The sequence below is a fragment of the Moschus berezovskii genome, chromosome 5 (genome assembly GCF_049115385.1).
Source record: "Moschus berezovskii isolate FMDL1 chromosome 5, NW_MosBer_1.0, whole genome shotgun sequence".
In the NCBI taxonomy this organism is placed as follows: domain Eukaryota; kingdom Metazoa; phylum Chordata; class Mammalia; order Artiodactyla; family Moschidae; genus Moschus; species Moschus berezovskii.
Window position 1 is genome coordinate 112,989,644 of NC_142464.1, and position 19,100 is coordinate 113,008,743.

Consider the following 19,100-nt stretch of genomic DNA (forward strand, 5'->3'; position numbering starts at 1 on the left):
GCTGTAAAACATGTTCATTGGAAGGACTGATGCTAAAGCTGAAACTGCAATACTTTGGCCAGCTCATGTGACGAGTTGACTCACTGGAAAAGAGTCTGATGCTGGGAAAGGTTGGGGGCGGGAGGAGAAGGGGACGACAGAGAATGAGATGGCTGGATGGCATCACCAACTCTGTGGACATGAGTTTGAGTGAACTCCGGGAGTTGGTGATGGACAGGGAGGCCTGGTGTGCTGTGATTCATGGGGTCGCGGAGAGTCGGACATGACTGAGCAACTGAACTGAACTGAACTGAAGCCTTGAAGTTTATATAGTGGATGTAGGCAGATGGTTTCTGTTTTGCAAAGCGATGGAGACAGGCTGTGTAGCACACTTTCAGCCCCTCTCTGTTTAGACCTTGGTGTCAAGAAACAGCAAGGAAGGACCCAGAGGGAGAAAAGAGAGAGAGGAAGCCAGCCTTCGAACCCACTAGTTCAGAAGACCCTGAAACTCACAGGGCACCACAAATACTTTGCAGCACGTACGATTCAGGAACAGAAAGGGCCCAGTGATCGCTTCATGGGCGTCTCTTCTTTAAACACGTGTCTGTGTGTTTTAATTTCCATTGTTCTTCAGTTGCTAAGTTTGTGTCTGACTCTTTACGACCCCATGGACTGCAGCACGCCAGGCTTCCCTGTCCTTCACGATCTTCCGGAGTTTGCTCAGATTCATGTCCACGGAGTCGGTGATGCTCTCTAACCATCTCATGCCTGTTTCTCCTTTGGCTTTCAGTCTTTCCCAGCATCAGGGTCTTTTCCAATGAGTCAGCTCTTTGCACCAGATGACCCAAGTATTATAGCTTCAGCATCAGTCCTTCCAAAGACTATTCAGGGTTGATTTCATTTAGGATTGACTGGTTTGATCTGCTTGCAGTCCAAGGGACTCTCAAGAAACTTCTCAGGCATCAATTCTTGGGTGCTCATCCTTCTTTATGGTCCAACTCTCACATTCATTTCCCTCCTTAAAACATCAGCTTATTCAGCTGGCCTGTGATGGGTTTGGGATGCCCCAGTGATCCCAGTATAGCTGCCGTAAAAACTGTAGGACAAGGATCAGGGGGTTTCCTGCCTCGGGTGGACCATCGCTAGGGTCAGGGGAGAATGCCTCTAGAGTGGCCATGATAGAGTTAAACAGCGGTTGCCTAGCTCACTTCCCTAGCTCATTCTGGCTCCAAGTCTCCAGGCCAGGTTATCTACGATGATACAGCCACCACCATCACCACCTGCTAGATTCAACAGCATTCATACTCTCATAGCACTCACTCCTCCTTATGGGCCAGGCACTCTTCTGATTCATCCTCACAGCCAGCCTATGAGATGAATAAAACTCCCACTGTACAGATGAGGAAACTGAGGCACAGAGAGGTCAGTACCTTGTCCAAAGCCAGGATGCTGGAGAATGGTGAAGCCCAGCGTGAACCGGCATAATCTGCTTCCTTCCACTCCTCTGCATTGCCTTTCAGTTGCAAGATATTCTGCCTCCAACCCCAGAAAGAAGCACGTTCTCGCATTGTGTCTCCTCAGATACAGCGAGGTTGGACAGATAGCAGAGTACATCATGCGAAATGCTGGACTGGATGAAGCACAAGCTGGAATCAAGATTGCCGGGAGAAATATCAATCACCTCAGATATGCAGATGACACTGCCCTTATGGCAGAAAGTGAAGAGGAACTAAAGAGCCTCTTGATGAAAATGAAAGAGGACAGTGAAAAAGTTGGCTTAAAGCTCAACATTCAGAAAACTAAGATCATGGCATCCGGTCCCATCACTTCATGGCAAATAGATGGAGAAACAGTAGAAACCATGGCTGACTATTTTTCTGGGCTCCAAAATCACTGCAGATGCTGACTGCAGCCTTGAAATTAAAAGACGCTTACTCCTTGGAAGGAAAGTTATGACCAACCTAGACAGCATATTAAAAAGCAGAGACATTATTTTGTCAACAAAGGTCCATCTAGTCAAGGCTATGTTTTTTCCAGTGGTCATGTATGGATGGATGTGAGAGTTGGACTGTGAAGAAAGCTGATCGCCCAAGAATTGATGCTTTTGAACTGTGATGTTGGAGAAGACTCTTGAGAGTCCCTTGGACTGCAAGGAGATCTAACCAGTCCATCCTAAAGGAGATCAGTCCTGGGTGATCATTGGAAGGACTGATGTTGAAGCTGAAACTCCAATACTTTGGCCACCTGATGCGAAGAGCTGACTCACTGGAAAAGACCCTGATGCTGGGAAAGATTGAGGGCAGGAGGAGAAGGGGACAACAAAGGATGAGATGGTTGGATGGCATCACCAACTCGATGGACATGGGTTTGGGTGGACTCCGGGAGTTGGTGATAGACAGGGAGGCCTGGCGTGCTGTGGTTCATGGGGTCTCAAAGAGTTGGACATGACCGAGCAACTGAACTGAACTGAACTGGACAGATAGCAGTCATAACGGTCACCTTTCATTCCCTATGTTTTCTAAGCAGAGGAGTATTAGAAAGTATGGGAGTGGATGTTTAGGGAGTTGGGGCTTGGGGGGTCGAGAGCACTGGAATGAGAGGGGACTTCACTGACGTCAGAGCCTGCAGTTCTCTCCTCCTTCCTGCAGGGGGCAGAGCAGACCCTGGAGGGGGAAGGTAGTTGCTCAGGGTCGTTCCTTTCCCCTGACCTCACCCCCTCCATGTGTTTAACTACCTGGGTATGACGCCTGTGTTTCCCTGGCCGTTAGGGAAACTGGTGTCTGGATTTCACACATGCCTCTGGGAGAGGAGGCATCATGGTTCCACAGACCTTTTCCCCTGAAGTGACTTTAAGACCACCACCAGCTCTGACCACTCCCTCCACCCGCAACGGTCAAGAACCCACTGTAGCTCCAGGTGGGTGGGTCAGAAACAGACCACATGTTACCCCATGTCTCAGATGCCAAAACCGGTTGACTGAACTGCTTTCTTTATGCTTTTTTCTAGAACAGAACCCAGCTAAAAGCCCCCTTCACCATAACAGCAGAAGAAAAGATCACGGTAAGAGAAAACCTTTTCCGGGACACCCATATTATGCCCCAGTGTGTCTCTTTCTGTCTGTGGTTTGTGGTCTCTTGCTGAACTTGGAGCCCGGGGGAGGGGCCCACCGCTGGCCTTAGCCTCCTAGACCCGAGCCGAGGCTGGGGGCTCCCTGCGGTCTGGGGTTCCCCAGTGTGGCCTGGGGGCTCTCTGGCTGGTTTTCTGAATACCCCTTCATCTGGGCAAGATGGATTGGTCACTGCCTGGGACCAGCTTGAGGCCCCACCCACCCATCTGTACATCTGTTCAGTAGGCTGGTACTTGCCCTTCAGTGTTTGCCCGTGTCCAGTGGGTGGTCCGTGTTTTGTCTTCCCTTAGCTTCCCAGGGCCTAGAGACCTGCTTCTGTGGTCCACCATGAACACGTCTCCCTTTTTCTTCATCATTCACTCACCCACAGCCCATGCATCCATTCATTCATGTGTTCATCAAGTGTTTTTTCATCATATTAACACACTCCACATTTCTTCAACTCCCAGTGCATGCATTCTAAGTTGCTTTGATCATGTCCGATTCTTTGTGACCCTATGGACCGTTAGCCCACCAGGCTCCTCTGTCCATGGGATTCTCCAGGCAACAATACTGGAGTGATTGCTATGCCCTCCTCCAGGGCATCTTCAAGACCCAGGGATCCAACACATCTCTTGTGCCTCCTGCATTGACAGGTGGATTCTTTAATGCCACCTGGGGAGCCTCCCACTAATTGCCAGGCCAAGGAGTTTACATGTGCTCAATCGTGACATCTTCACTACAATCCTGGGGGATAGATTGAAGTTTTAAATTGCCTCCATTTCTTAGATGGGGAAACTGCAGCATGCCCAGGTCAATGCATTTGCCCAAGGTCACATGACCATGTGTCAGGTCTCCCAAGACCACCCCCAGTTGGAAGGTTTCCCTGGGAGGACCCAAAGCACTGCACCCATTGTCATACTCAGGCTGATGTGTGATAGAGAAAGGATGCAGGGTAGAATCAGCAAAGGGAACAGACATGTGGGACGGGCTCTGGAGACCCCAGGTACAGGCTTCCCAGGTTCTCTCCCAGTGGAGACACGCAGGGCACACTGAATTCCTCCAGCACAGAGTTGTGACATCACATGTTAACTGCTGTCCATCAGAGAAGTCTTTAGAGACCCAGTGCCTGGCACCTCCCAGCAGGACAGTGTGTGTTGGTGTAAACCGTACCATATGCACAGTAGTTTAGGACGTGAGCCCCACTTATCAGGGGGTGGTAGGACCCCTCTGAAATCCAAGTTCCTAGACACCAGCCATGGCCCAGCATCTGGAGCAGGCCTCCCAGAGGACGGAAGCCTCAGGCCCGCTGCGTGAGCGCCTTTCTGCACAACTGGTTTTTAGAACAGGATTTGAACCCAGGCCCTTTGGCTCCAGAGCCCTGCTGTTGGGCAGTGGACCACACTGTCCCTTAGCAAGCCGAATTCCTGCACAGAAGAGACAGGAGTAAAACCTGGGGCAGGCACACAGGTATAGACAGTTCTCCTGGCTGGTCCGTGCATCCCCCACTGTGCCCTACATTGTGGGTCACCCTCAACAGGTAAAGACCCCTGATTGGGCTGATTGTCATCACTGCCTGTGATTGCCCCTCAGCGGAGGAGGTAGCTGATGGCTGTGTGATTGCAATAAAGGTCAGAGAACATTCATTAATCAATATTTATGAGCCCTTCCTCCATGGCCTGCTAGCTCAGTTGGTAAAGAATCTGCCTGCAATGCAGGAGATCCCAGTTCAATTCCTGGGTCAGGAAGATACACTGAAGAAGGGATAGGCTACCCAGTCCAGTATTCTTGGGCTTCCCTTGTGACTCAGCTGGTAAAGAATCCACCTGCAATGCAGGAGACCCCAGTTCGATCCCTGGGTTGGAAAGATCCTCTGGAGAAGGGAAAGGCTACCCACTCCAGTATTCTGGCCTAGAGAATTCATGGGACTATACCCCCCTATATAGTCCATGGGGTCGCAAAGAGTCGGACATGACTGAGCAACTTTCACTTCACCTCCATGGCCCAGAACCTCTCATGAAGATGGAAACACACCATATCCAGGTCTTCAGGGCTGCCTCTGGCTCATGTATTGCCTTCAGGAGAATCAGGAATAGGTGGCCCCCCGGGCTGCAGACAGCAGTGCTCTGGAGCCAAAGTGCGATCAAATCCTGTTCTAATACAAGCTGTGAAGAAGGGTGTTCACACACAGGCCTGAGACATCTGCCCTCTGGGAGTCCTACTCCAGTTGTCTGCTCAAGATCCATGGATGCAAGGCTAGGCAGTGGAGCAGTGGGCTGGATTTCAGCCCCACTGGTCCCTGGGCCAGGTGACCGCTGCCTGTGGACCATGTTCATGAAGGTCATTATCAAGTGGAGAGATGAGACATGTGTCAGTGATGGCCCTAGAGTGTTGTGGGGAAAATAAGCTTTTACACCAGAAGCCTGACCTTGAATCCCTGTTCCCCCACTGATTGTATGTGACACTGGGCATGCTACTTACCTCCCTGGACTTCAGTAAGCTAGTTGTAAAATGAGAATAATAACAATACCTGCTTTATAGGGTGATAACCACAGTAAGTGGATTGAGGCAGGCAGAGTACTGAGCACAGTGCCTGGCATTCTGTAAGTTCTCAATAAGCCTCATCAATATTATAAAACATGCAAACAATACTGTTGTGCAACTGTTCTATATTAATTGTGTGTACATGTTGTGTATCAGGATCTCAAGCTCAATTTCCATGAGAGTCACACCAATGCTGCAAGTGTGTGAGTCAGGCCTATGGAAGATTCTAAGGTGTAGTGGAGTCTGCGGCAGCCTGGAGATTCAGACTGTCCATCGCTCACCATCTGTTCGCCCACATTGCAACATTAAACAAGAGGAAAAAAGCCAATCAGTGTACATCAGCTGTGACTGAATTTGTGAGGTTGTAACCTGAAACTCCAATACTTTGGTCACCTCATGCGAGGAGTTGACTCACTGGAAAAGAGTCTGATGCTAGGAGGGATTGGGGGCAGGAGGAGACGGGGACGACAGAGAATGAGATGGCTGGATGGCATCACTGACTCGATGGACATGAGTTTGAGTGAACTCCGGGAGTTGGTGATGGACAGGGAGACCTGGTGTGCTGTGATTCATGGGATCGCAAAGAGTCGGACACGACTGAGCGACTGAACTGAACTGACTGACTGAACCTGACATATCGAGAGGCTCTTTAGTTCCTCTTCACTTTCTGCCATAAGGGTGGTGTCATCTGCATATCTGAGGTTATTGATATTTCTCCCAGCAATCTTGATTCCAGCTTGTGCTTCTTCCAGCCCAGCGTTCCTCATGATGTACTCTGCATATAAGTTAAATAAGCAGGGTGACAATATACAACCTTGACATACTCCTTTTCCTATTTGGAACCAGTCTGTTGTTCCATGTCCAGTTCTAACTGTTGCTTCCTGACCTGCATACAGGTTTCTCAAGAGGCAGGTCAGGTGGTCTGGTATTCCTATCTCTTTCAGATTTTCCACAGTTTATTGTGATCCACTTGATGAAAGTGAAAGAGGAGAGTGAAAAAGTTGGCTTGAAGCTCAACATTCAGAAAACAAAGATCATGGCATCTGGTCCCATCACTTCATGGGAAATAGATGGAAAAACAGTGGAAACAGAGTCAGACTTTATTTTTTGGGGCTCCAAAATCACTATGGATGCTGATTGCAGCCAATTAAAAGACTCTTACTCCTTGGAAGGAAAGTTATGACCAACCTAGACAGCATATTGAAAAGCAGAGACATTACTTTGCCAACAAAGGTCTGTCTAGTCAAGGCTGTGGTTTTTCCAGTGGTCGTGTATGGATGTGAGAGTTGGACTGTGAAGAAAGCTGATAGCCGAAGAATTGATGCTTTTGAACTGTGGTGTTGGAAAAGACTCTTGAGAGTCCCCTGGACTGCAAGAAGATCCAACCAGTCCATTCTAAAGGAGATCAATCCTGGGTGTTCATTGGAAGGACTGATGCTAAAACTGAAACTTCAATACTTTGGCCACCTCATGTGACGAGTTGACTCACTAGAAAAGACTCTGATGCTGGGAGGGATTGGGGGCGGGAGGAGAAGGGGACGACAGAGAATGAGTTGGCTGGATGGCATCACCAACTCGATGGACATGAGTTTGGGTGAACTCCGGGAGTTGGTGATGGACAGGGAGGCCTGGCGTGCTGTGATTCATGGGGTCGCAGAGAGTTGGACATGACTGAGCGACTGAACTGAACTGAACTGAACCTGACATATAGGTCATAGATGTAAGTGGTACTGACAAGATGCAGGGGAGCTGAGTGGACTGGGTGGATGGCAGGCCTCTTGGAAGAGGTAAGACTTCAGTTGGATCTTAAAGAAAAGGCTTAATTAAAGATGGAGGAGAGGTTTCTAAAATATGCAGCTGAAGATATGACATCAAGGTTAAGCTTGTTTTGACTGTGGGTTGGACGTGAACCAAGATTTACTGGGTGCAAGCATAATGCAGAGTCAGACAGGACTGAGCAACTAACACACACACACACAAGCACAGTGCCTGGCATCATTAGGGTACACGTAATGGCCCTTGCCAGGTGAAGTGTGTGAGCCACCAGAGTTGGCTTGGGCACCTGCGAAGGTAATGTCATTGTACTAGGATCATGTGTTGATGAACAGGAGAGCTTGGAAGTGAGGTGTAAGCTCCTCTGACATTTTCATCAAACAGGTAAAACAATATTGGATTGACCAAAAAGTCTGTGCTGCACTCAATATGCCAGCAGATTTGGAAAACTCAGCAGTGGCCACAGGACTGGAAGAGGTCAGTCTTCATTCCAATCCCAAAGAAAGGCAATGCCAAAGAATGCTCAAACTACCGCACAATTGCACTCATCTCACACGCTAGTAAAGTCATGCTCAAAATTCTCCAAGCCAGGCTTCAGCAGTATGTAAACCGTGAACTCCCAGATGTTCAAACAGGTTTTAGAAAAGGCAGAGGCACCAGAGATCAAATTGCCAACATCCGCTGGATCATGGAGAAAGCAAGAGAGTTTCAGAAAAACATCTATTTCTGCTTCATTGACTATGCCAAAGCCTTTGACTGTGTGGATCACAATAAACTGTGGAACATTCTGAAAGAGATGGGAATCCCAGACCACCTGACCTGCCTCTTGAGAAACCTGTATGCAGGTCAGGAAGCAACAGTTAGAACCGGTCATGGAACAACAGACTGGTTCCAAATAGGAAAAGGAGTGCGTCAAGGTTGTATATTGTCACCTTGCTTATTTAACTTATATGCAGAGTACATCATGAGGAACGCTGGGCTGGAAGAAGCACAAGCTGGAATCAAGATTGCTGGGAGAAATATCAATAACCTCAGATATGCAGATGACACTACCCTTATGGCAGAAAGTGAAGAGGAACTCAAAAGCCTCTTGATGAAAGTGAAAGAGGAGAGTGAAAAGGTTGGCTTGAAGCTCAACATTCAGAAAACAAAGATCATGGCATCTGGTCCCATCACTTCATGGGAAATAGATGGAAAAACAGTGGAAACAGTGTCAGACTTTGTTTTTTTGGGCTCCAAAATCACTGCAGATGCTGATTGCAGCCATGAAATTAAAAGACGCTTGCTCCTTGGAAGGAAAGTTATGACCAACCTTGATAGTATATTAAAAAGCAGAGACATTACTTTGCCGACCAAGGTCCGTCTAGTCAAGGCAATGGTTTTTCCCGTGGTCATGTATGGATGTGAGAGTTGGACTGTGAAGAAAGCTGATCGCCGAAGAATCGATGCTTTTGAACTGTGGTGTTGGAGAAGACTCTTGAGAGTCCCTTATACTGCAAGGAGATCCAACCAGTCCATTCTAAAGGAGATCAATCCTGGATGTTCATTGGAGGGACTGATGCTAAAGCTGAAACTCCAATACTTTGGCCACCTCATGAGACGAGTTGACTCACTGGAAAAGACTCTGATGCTGGGAAAGGTTGGGGGCGGGAGGAGAAGGGGACGACGGAGAATGAGATGGCTGGATGGCATCACCGACTCTGTGGACATGAGTTTGAGTGTACTCCGGGAGTTGGTAATGGACAGGGAGGCCTGGCGTGCTGTGATTCATGGGGTCGCGGAGAGTCGGACACGACTGAGCGACTGAACTGAACTGAACTGATACAAAGTAAAGACATTATGTAACCCATTATGTAAACTGGGATCTGCAACACTTGGAAGAGACCCTGTTTCTACCTTAATTTTTTATTAATTTCTTGAGGGTGAAACTGACATCTATCAGCTAAGGCCCCAAGAAGTCCTCTCTGCCTCCTGGATGAGCAGAGAGGAAAATAATCACTCCGCCCTGTGCTGGACATTGAGTGCAGGTGTTCTTTTTTTAAAATAAAATTGTTGAAGTATAGTTGATTTACAGTGTTGTGTTAATTTCTGTTGTACAGCAAAGTGACTCAGTTATACATATATATTCTTTTTCATATTTTTTCCATTATATTTATCACAGGATATTGAATATAGTTCCCTGTGCTCTATAGTAGGACCTTGTTTATCCATCCTGTATATAATAGATGTGTGGAGGTGTTCTGACTCACTCCAGCTTCTTATAGTAAAGCTGGGCATCCTGCCAGGCACTGGGAGAATAAGTCACCGTATTTTACTCCAAGGATCTGGATCTAATCAAGAGTGAGACATTTAAACCAATTGGTATGTCATCCAAATTCATTTAGAGTGTAATTCCTATAAGAATAATAGTGGGATTGGGGGAAGGAATGTGATCAAATCAATCAAAGTTTCATCTGAATATATAAATTTATGAGGCTAGATGAGAAATTGTTGACATGAAGAATAACATGGGAAGATTTGCCGATATATCAGATACAAAAAATTAGAAAGCTGCGTTAACACTATATGCAGGTCTTGCAAGAGAAACTAGACCAGTGGATCAAAATAGAGTATCTACACATACGTGTATCTGATAAAATGATATTTCAACTCAATGGGGAGAGAGTGTTTCATTTATTAATTTGGGGAGCAATTGAGTGGATCTTCTGGAAGAAAAATGAAGATGAATTCCCTCAATAGATATACATCTAAATAGATGAAACAGTTTGTAAAAAGTAAATCTTGGTTAATATGCTAGGGAAAAAAAAAACATCGAGGAAAATCATGGATATTGTCACTCTGCTTATTTAACTTATATTCAGAGTACATCATGTGAAATGCTGGGCTGGATGAAGCACAAGCTGGAATCAAGATTGCTGGCAGAGTTATCAACAACCTCAGATATGCAGATGACACCACCCTTATGGCAGAAAGTGAAGAGGAACTGAAGAGCCTCTTGATGAAAGTGTGAAAGTGAAGGAAAAAGGGAAGGAGAGTAAAAAAGCTGACTTAAAACTCAGCATTCAAAAAACGAAGATCATGGCATCCAGTGCCAGCATTTCGTGCCAAAATGGGGAAACAATGAGAGACTTTATTTTCTTGGGCTCCAAAACCACTGTAGATGGTGACTGCAGCCATGAAATTAAAAGACACTTCCTCCATGAAAGAAAAGCTATGACCAACCTAGACAGCATATTAAAAAGCAGAGACATTACTTTACCTACAAAGGTCCATCTAGTCAAACCTTTGGTTTTTTCAGTAGTCATGTATATATGTGAGAGTTGGACTATAAAGAAAGCTGAGCTCCAAAGAATTGATGGTTTTGAACTGTGGTGTTGGAGAAGACTCTTGAGAGTCACTTGGACAGCAAGGAGATCAAACCAGTCCATCCTAAAGGAAATCAGTCCTGAATATTCATTGGAAGGACTGATGCTGAAGCTGAAGCTCGGATACTTTGCCATCTTATGCCAAGAGCCTACTCCCTGGAAAAGACCCTGATGCTGGGAGGGATTGGGGGCAGGAGGAGAAGGGGACGACAGAGGATGAGATGGCTGGATGGCATCACCGACTCAATGGAAATGAGTTTGGGTAAACTCCAGGAGTTGGTGATGGACAGGGAGGCCTGGCATGCTGCGATTCATGGGGTCGCAAAGAGTCGGACATAACTGAGCGACTGAACTGTACTGAACTATGATATATTGTTGTTGTTTAGTCACTCATTCATGTCCGACTGAGCATATAGGTTAAATAAGCAGGCTGACAACATACAGCCTTGCCATTTCCTACTCCAGCTTTTTATAATATATAAAGAGCTCCTATTAATTTATAAGATAAAGATTGCATCTGTAAGTAGCTATGTATGATATGAGAATTTCTCAAATGCAAGGATTTACAATATGTACCCTTTAGCACAGCGGAAGGAACTTGTAACTCTGCTGGCAAAATTGTGTGACTTTGGGTTTCACTCAGAGGGCTTCCCAGGTGGTGCCAGTGATAAAGAACCTATCTGCCAATGCAGGAGACACTAGAGACACAGGTTCGATCCTTGGGTCAGGAAGATCCCCTGGAAATAGGAAATGGCAACCCACTCCGATATTCTTGCCTGGAAAATCCCATAGACAGAGGAGCCTGGTGGGTTATAGACCATCGGGTTGCAAAGAGTCGGACATCACTAAGCGTATATGCACACACACACAGAAGGCTGGAGGCACACAATGTCATTTCATCACACCCGCCTTCTCCATGTTACATCTTGTGTGAATGACTTCCCCAGCCTCCTGCTGGTCCAGTCCTGCTCTCCTCCAACCCCTCCTCCAGAAACACCAGCCTGCTCACTTTCTACTCTGGAGGGGCTCCCCACTGCTTGCTGATAAAGCCCAGTTCCCTTAGGTGGTATTCAGGCTCCATAAAAAATGGTGACCTCTGCTATATCCCAGTGCCATGGGTTCTGTGTTTCCCACTTCGTTCTGGTTTTACAACGCTGATCTTTTCTTTCCTGTCTTCTGGGTAGCTTGCATACAGCCTATGGGAACCCTGACCAACTTTCTTCACCTCTTGATTCCTTCACATCTCCCAAGCATGCTGGTGGCACCCCTCACTGGGATCCAGTGGCATTGGGACATCCGATAAACCTTGTCACTGTGTGACTTTGAGATTATTCCCCTTGTTAGCACTTAATACATTTTTATTGACATCAGAGTAGAATTTTTGGCCAAGGTGAGACTTTAAAGATTACCTAGTTTTACTTCCTCATTTGTGAATAAAAAAACTCCTAGGTCCTGAGATGCTCTGGGAACTGGCCAAGGTCCTGAAGCTTGATGACAAGCATTGAGGAATGGAATCATGCTCTGTGGTTCTGCAATCCAAACCTCGTTCACTAGATTGTAACTTAAAAGCTCTGTTAGTGTGTTTGATTATCTCTGTCTGTGGTTACCTCCAAGCTCTGGCTCCTGTGAGAATTGTGAGAGTTTCTGCCCTCAGAGCTGCCCCTCAAGGGCTATGGGACAAGGGTCAGCAAATTGCTGACCCCTCTGCTTCCTCAAGCCGTGGAAGGATCTTAGTGAAATTACCCCTAAAATCTCTTCTAGGGAAATCAATATGGTCTCTCTTTCAGACTCTTTCTGGTTTGGGGAGGGGATGGGATTTAATGTATGTCCATTGTGGACATTTTAAAGAAACCACCTCTCTACACGCCCACACACACAGGGAGAAAGAGAGACAGACAGGGAGAAAATTAGAAGAATTACCTCCTAGCCTTGCCACCAGAGATAACCATTGTTAACATGGTAGTTTCTTGCTTTCTACAAGTCAATGAGTGCATTTCTTACATAATTGAAGTCAAACTGTATAAGCAATTTTTCCTCATGCTCATGTAACTTTTTATTGGATTTTAAGCATTTAAAGTATTTCTTTTGGAAGTCTTTTTTTGGTCTGGCATTGCTCTTCATAAATAACAATGGTGAAACTCATCAAAGGAATCTGCTACCAGCTAATATGTGATTAAAGAGGTGGTAATAACAGATGATTCTTTTCCAGAGATGAGAAGGAAAGTTAGTGGGGACGCTGGGGATGGGGAGGCTGGGGTCACTGAGCCACCTCCTTTTCTTTATTCTTCGATAATGAAGTTTGAGATAAATAGGCTCTTTGAAATCTGTGCTTCAAATGATTAGTGGAATTTGTCTGTAAGATTTTTGCCCTTATTTTACAAATGGGGAAACTGCAGTTTAGGGAGGGGGAGGCTCAGGGTCCCCCCGTGTGGTGGGGGGCAGAACTGAGAGCTGAACCCCCAATTAGTGCCTCAGTTCAGTTGCTCAGTCATGTCCGACTCTTTGTGACTCCATGGACTGCAGCAGGCCAGGCCTCCCTGTCCATCACCAACTCCCAGAGTTTACTCAAACTCATGTCTATTGAGTTGGTGATGCCCTCCAACCATCTCATCCTCTGTTGTCCCCTTCTCCCACCTTCAATCTTTCTCAGCAATTATGGCCTAGGTCCATGGTATTTATGAGTACGTTCTGCTGCTTCTCACAGCCTTGTTTCTGGTCCTCATAATTTCTCCCTGGGCTGTGGCATCCAGGTTTGCCTTCCTCTAGGCTGAAGCCACACAGTAGCCAGATTTCTATTTCTAAAACACTAATCTGACCATGTTACTTCCTGGCTTAAAAACCTGCCGTGATCTCTGACAAGTCCATAGAATGATGTTGCATGTTGCTAACCCTCTGTGTTGGAACTGGGCCATGTCTTGCCACGTGCAGGTTCTGCTCACGCCCTTCTCTCTGCCTGGCTTGCCCTCCTCCTGGCCTGGCCCGTTGCCCTCTGCCAATAGGCACCTCTTGGAAGGTCTTCCCTGTCTTTTGAGCTAAGCCAGGGGCTGCCCCTCCTCCTACCCCAGCCCTCAGGATTTTGCCGTCTCCCCAGCCACACATGTCACCCCACCCACTCCAGAACTCTTGCCTGGGAAATCCCATGGGCAGAGGAGCCTGGTGGGCTGCAGCCCATGGGGTTGCAAAAGAGTCGGACACAGCGGCTAAACAACAACAGCAGAGATTAGAAACGAATTACTTGGCCTCTGGTAAAGGATCAATGAAAATGTTGATAGTTAAGCATAGTTTTGAAGGGACTGTGAAGGCTTTTGGCCAGAGACTCAGGAATTCTAAAATTCTGCCCTGCTAGTCACACCCTAATAGGGGGTGAGCTGGGTGCTCAGAGAGAGTATCAGAATGTTCCCAGTGGCACAGGCCCCTGACAATTCAATGCAGGGCTCCTGGTAAAAGGCCAGGCTGGAGTCTGAGCCCCACGGAGGCAACTGTGGTGTGATAGCTATTAGTCTAGACCTTGAAATGTGAATCCTGGGTCTACTGCTTACTAGCTCTGTGACGTTAGGCCATCTATTTAACTTACTTTTATTTGGTATTATTATTTGAAAATATGGATTAAAGTAATGCTCACTTTATAATATTGCTGTGGGGAGTGAATGGATATTGCATGTAATGCACTTGGAACTATCCCTGGTGCTCAGTATCTGGTTGTTACATATTAGCTACAACGATGGCGGTGATAATGGCAATAATGATGCGGCTGGTGGTGATGTTAATGGTGATGATAATGATGGTGATATGAGCGATTCTAGGGAGCTTCTTCCTTCCCATAAAACAAAATCTTGAGATTCATTCTTCTTTGGTCATTTATATGGAGGAGGAAAGTTGAAGAGCGGAGGCGCTGTGGGCAAGTCAAGGGAGCAGGACCTAGCTTAGCTTAACAACACAGATAAACGGAGAAGGTTGAAAGAAGGTGAGTAGGTTTTGCCTCGGTGTCCTTATCACCTCATATTGGAAAGTAGAAATTACAGGAGAGAAGGGGAGAAAGATGATGTGGTCTGCAGAGCTGGCCTGGCTTTGTCCTCTTCCTCAATACAGGCATTCATTCCTGCAGCCGTGTTGTTCTTAATAAATGAAGCTCCTGCTCCGTGCGCTCTTCAAGTTCTCTTGGTCATGTGACTGATTAAGGAGGGCAAGATCTCAAGGTGGAGATTCAGAGAAGGTGGCGGTTGGAAGAAGAGGAGGAGGGAGGTGGCCTGTCTCAGCTGTTCTACTTCGTGAAGTAGGAAAGGCAGGGAGGGGGGGAGACTTGCTTGGGAGAATGAGCTAGCTCTGTTCCTGCCTTTTTTAGTGCATTGATCCTGCCTGCCTGAAGTTATGTCCCAGTAATTTTTTCTGGTTCTCATCCATCATGGAAGCAGCTTCTACCGTGGTATGGGAGGGTGGGACTAAAAATGTGTTTAGAGAACCAGAGAGCCCCCTGGATGGTAAGTGGTCTGATGTACTAAGGGAAAAGGCAGACTTTGGAGTCAAACAGAGCTAACTGTGTTGCTCTTTGGCTGTGGACTTTGATTAACTATTTGAACTCTCTGCATCTCCATTTATCTCTCAATGGAAAGGGGATAATACATCCCCCACCAGATAGCTGAAGATTGATTGAATGAGATAAAGCACTAGCCCACTTTGTTTCCTGAGGCTGCCGCAGCAAACTTTTGAACAACAGAAACTTATTCCCACACCATTCCCAAGGTCAGGAGACTGAAATCAGTGTTGGCAGGGTTTTGCTCCCTTCGAAGGCTCTAGGAAAGAATCCTTCCTTGCGTCTGTCTAGCTTCAGGTGGCTCTTGGAAATCCTTTCTCAGCTGTAGGTGAATCACTGCCATCTCTGCCTCCATGATCACATGGTCTTTTCCCTGTGTGTGTCTGTCTCCAAGTCTCCATCTCCTTATAATGATACCATCACTGGGTTCAGGATCCACCCTAATCCAGTATGGATTGGGCTTTGTAGGTGGTGCTAGTGGTCAAGAATCCGTCTGCCAGTGCAGGAGACATAAGAGACGTGGGTTTGATCCCGGGGTTGGGAAGATCCCCTGGAATAGGAAACGGTAACCAATTCCAATATTCTTGCCTGGAAAATTCCTTGGGAAGAGGAGCCTAGTGGGCTATAGTCTGTGGGGCTAGAAAGAGTCGGACACGACTGAGCGACCAGACACAATCCCATGTAACTTCATCTTAACTTATCGTGTCTACAGAGACCTTATTTTAAAATAAGGTCACATGCAGAGGTACTGGGGGTAAGACTTTAGTATATCTTTATGGATGACACAATTCAACCCCCTGCAGGCACCTAGCCCAGAGAATGGCATATTGTAGTTGATCGAATGTCATTAATGTCCTTCACCTCTCCATTCTTCTCCCTACAGCTGAAGGAAAAAAAAAAAAGTTTGTCTTTTGTGAAAGAAAAAGCCTTGAAATCAGATCACTGATGTACAGCCTTTTTTCTCTCTAGACACAGATATTTTGTCTCTTTTCCATCGGTATTTTAATATAAGCTCTGTGAACTGCTTTTCATATGTATTGATTTGTTTATTCTTATCTGGTAGGTACACAAATCAGGGCTCAGAGGGCTGTTGCCAGCACAAATGCAGAGCTTGCATTTCAATTTGGTGCTAATCAGAATGTAAGGTTTAGAATCAGGGTGTTTGCCTCTGAAAACAGAATTGGTTTTCTGACCCTCTCTGATAACAGCCTCCGTGGACAGAGGCTGATTCCTCATAGGTGAGTCGTATGTGGCAACACGCTTGTACTCAGGTTTTAGTAACCGTCAGGACCAAGGCTCCTGGTTCTGACATAATTTGGCTTTGATTGTCTAGAAGGTCAAGTTGGCCTTGTTCATCTGTCAGATAAATTTAACCTTAAATACATACAGCCTGCACTGGGATCCCAAGAATGAGAAATGAGTTAGTTGTCTCCCAGCTCCTAAATAATGTGTTAAATGTTCCCATAATCTGCAACCATTGTTTTAATTGAAGTGTATTGATTTACAATATTGTGTTTATTTCAGGTGTACAGCAAAGTGATTCAGTTTTGCATATATACATTCTTTTTCAGATTCCTTTCTCTTATAGTTTATTACAAAATATTGAATATAGTTTTCTGTGCTGTACGGTAGGTCCTTATTGGTCATCTGTTTTATAGATTAGAATGTATATGTTAGTCCCAAACTATTTATCTCTACCCCCCTTACCTCTTTGGTAGCCATAAGTTTGTTTTCTATGTCTTTGGGTCTATTTCTGTTTCATAAATAAATTCATTTGTATAATTTTTTTAAATGATTCCACTTGCAAGCTATATCATATGATACTTGTCTTTCTCCATCTGATTTAACTTCACTTAGTATGATAATCTCTAGGTTCATCCATGTTGCTACAAATGGCATTATTTCATTCTTTATTAATGGCTGAATAATATTCCATTGTATATATCTTTTTTATCCATTCATCTGTCAATGGACATTTAGGTTGCTTCCATGTCTTGGCTATTGTAAATTGAACATTGAGCATGGGGTCTGCAGCCATTTTGAATTAAACTTGCTGTCAGAGGTTGGCTTCTCTGGAAGCAGGTGCTGAGATAAGATTTGAGTATAGCATAGTAGCCAGTGTGTGGAAGAGTTAACCTGGCTGACCTGAGATGGCTGTCCTTAGAAAGGCCAGCTTACAAGGTGAGCCCTTGGCTGGCATTTGGGACCTTGGATTTCAGGACGATCCTCACCATTTATCGAACTAAGAGTGGCTCACATTGCCTAAAATGTTCTTATAAACAATCTATTTTATGTTGAAAATGTTTTGTGTTCTTCTGGGAGCCTGGAATTTTGGTACATGCTTCCCAGGTGGCACTAGTGGTAAAGAACCCACATGCCAGTGCAGGAGACAGAAGAGCCATGGGTTTGATCCCTGGGTCAGGAAGAGCCCCTGGAGAAGGGCATGGCAGGCTACAGTTTGTAGGGTCGCAAAGAATCAGACACGACTGAAGTGACTTAGCGCACACACACGGTACCAGGCAGAGGATGCCTAAGTGACTAGTCCTGAATAAAATCACTAGTTGCATGCGTGCCTGTGTGCTCACTTATTCAGTCGTGTCTGACTCTTTGTGACCCCAGGGACTGTGGCCCGCCAGGCTCCTCTGTCCATGGAATTTTCCAGACAAGAACACTGGAGTGGGTTGCCATTTCCTACTCCAGGGCTTGTTGTTGTTGTTCAGTCACTAAGTCGTGTTCAACTCTTCGCGACACCTTGGACTGCAGCACACCAGGCCTTCCTGTCCTCTAGTATCCCTAGGCCTCCACCCCATCCACTTCTCTAGGGGTATCAAGTCTCAAATGAGTTTCCCTAGTGGACAGCATTTCACATGGGTCATTACACTGATTGCTGGAGGAATTAAGTCTGTCTTGTGTGACTCTGCTGGGAGAAGATGCTGGAAACTTGCTCCTGGTTTCCACTGGACTTTGCCCCACGTGCCTTTTCCTATCGCCGATTTTTCTTTGTATTCTTTCACTGTAATCATAGCGTGAGGATGACTATATACTGAGTCCTGTGAGTCTTCGTAAATCATTGAGCCTAAGAGGTGGTCATGGGGTTCCCCCATCATAATCAGATCACCTGTGGAGGGGAGGAAGGGGGAGCAGGACTGGGCAGGGGAAATGTTTCAGTTTTGCAAAATGAAAAAGTTCTGGAGATGGTGGTGATGTGTGGTCGTACTTAACTGAAATGTACACTTAAAAATGACTAAAATGGGAAATGTTATGTAATGTGTGTCTTGTTGCATTTAAAAAATAATTCATATTCTTCTTGTAAGTGGTTGAGGATTCAGAACTTAAAGCTCCTAGAAAGCAAGATCCTTTTAAGAGGTCATCAGGCACACTAAAAGACAGTGGAGTAGCACCATCAGTATTCTGAGGGAAAAAGGTTTTGGACCTTGGACTCAGCCAAGATAACAATCACAGGAGTGCAGAGTAACAATATTTTAAAACATGAGAAATAAAAGCATGTTCTACACAAATTTACTTGAGAGCACACAAATATGGAAAATACTCTATCAAACTAAAAAAAAAAATACAAGAAAAAGTAAGGAATGGATTCCAAAACATAGTTTTCCTTTAATCAGTAATGTAACAATCTTATAGAAGAAACTTCCCTGGTGGCTCAGTGGTGAAGAACCCGCCCGCCAATGCAAGAGATACGGGTTCGATCCCTGGGTTGGGAAGATCCCCTGAAGAAGGGAATGGCTACCCACTCCAGTATTCTTGCTTGGGAAATCCCATGAACAGGGCAGTCTGGCAGGCT

General features: G+C 45.9%; 1 protein-coding gene across 2 annotated transcripts in view; it reads left to right on the forward strand.

Moving 5' to 3' along the window:
* EVC2 (EvC ciliary complex subunit 2) overlaps positions 1 to 19,100 on the forward strand; it is a 161,606-nt gene that overhangs the window by 24,456 nt on the left and 118,050 nt on the right. For both annotated transcript variants that reach the window (XM_088836479.1, XM_088836480.1), the window contains exon 7: positions 2,986 to 3,039. In XM_088836479.1, the coding sequence (XP_088692605.1) occupies positions 2,986 to 3,039 (54 nt within the window). The remainder of the gene's footprint in view (positions 1 to 2,985; positions 3,040 to 19,100) is intronic.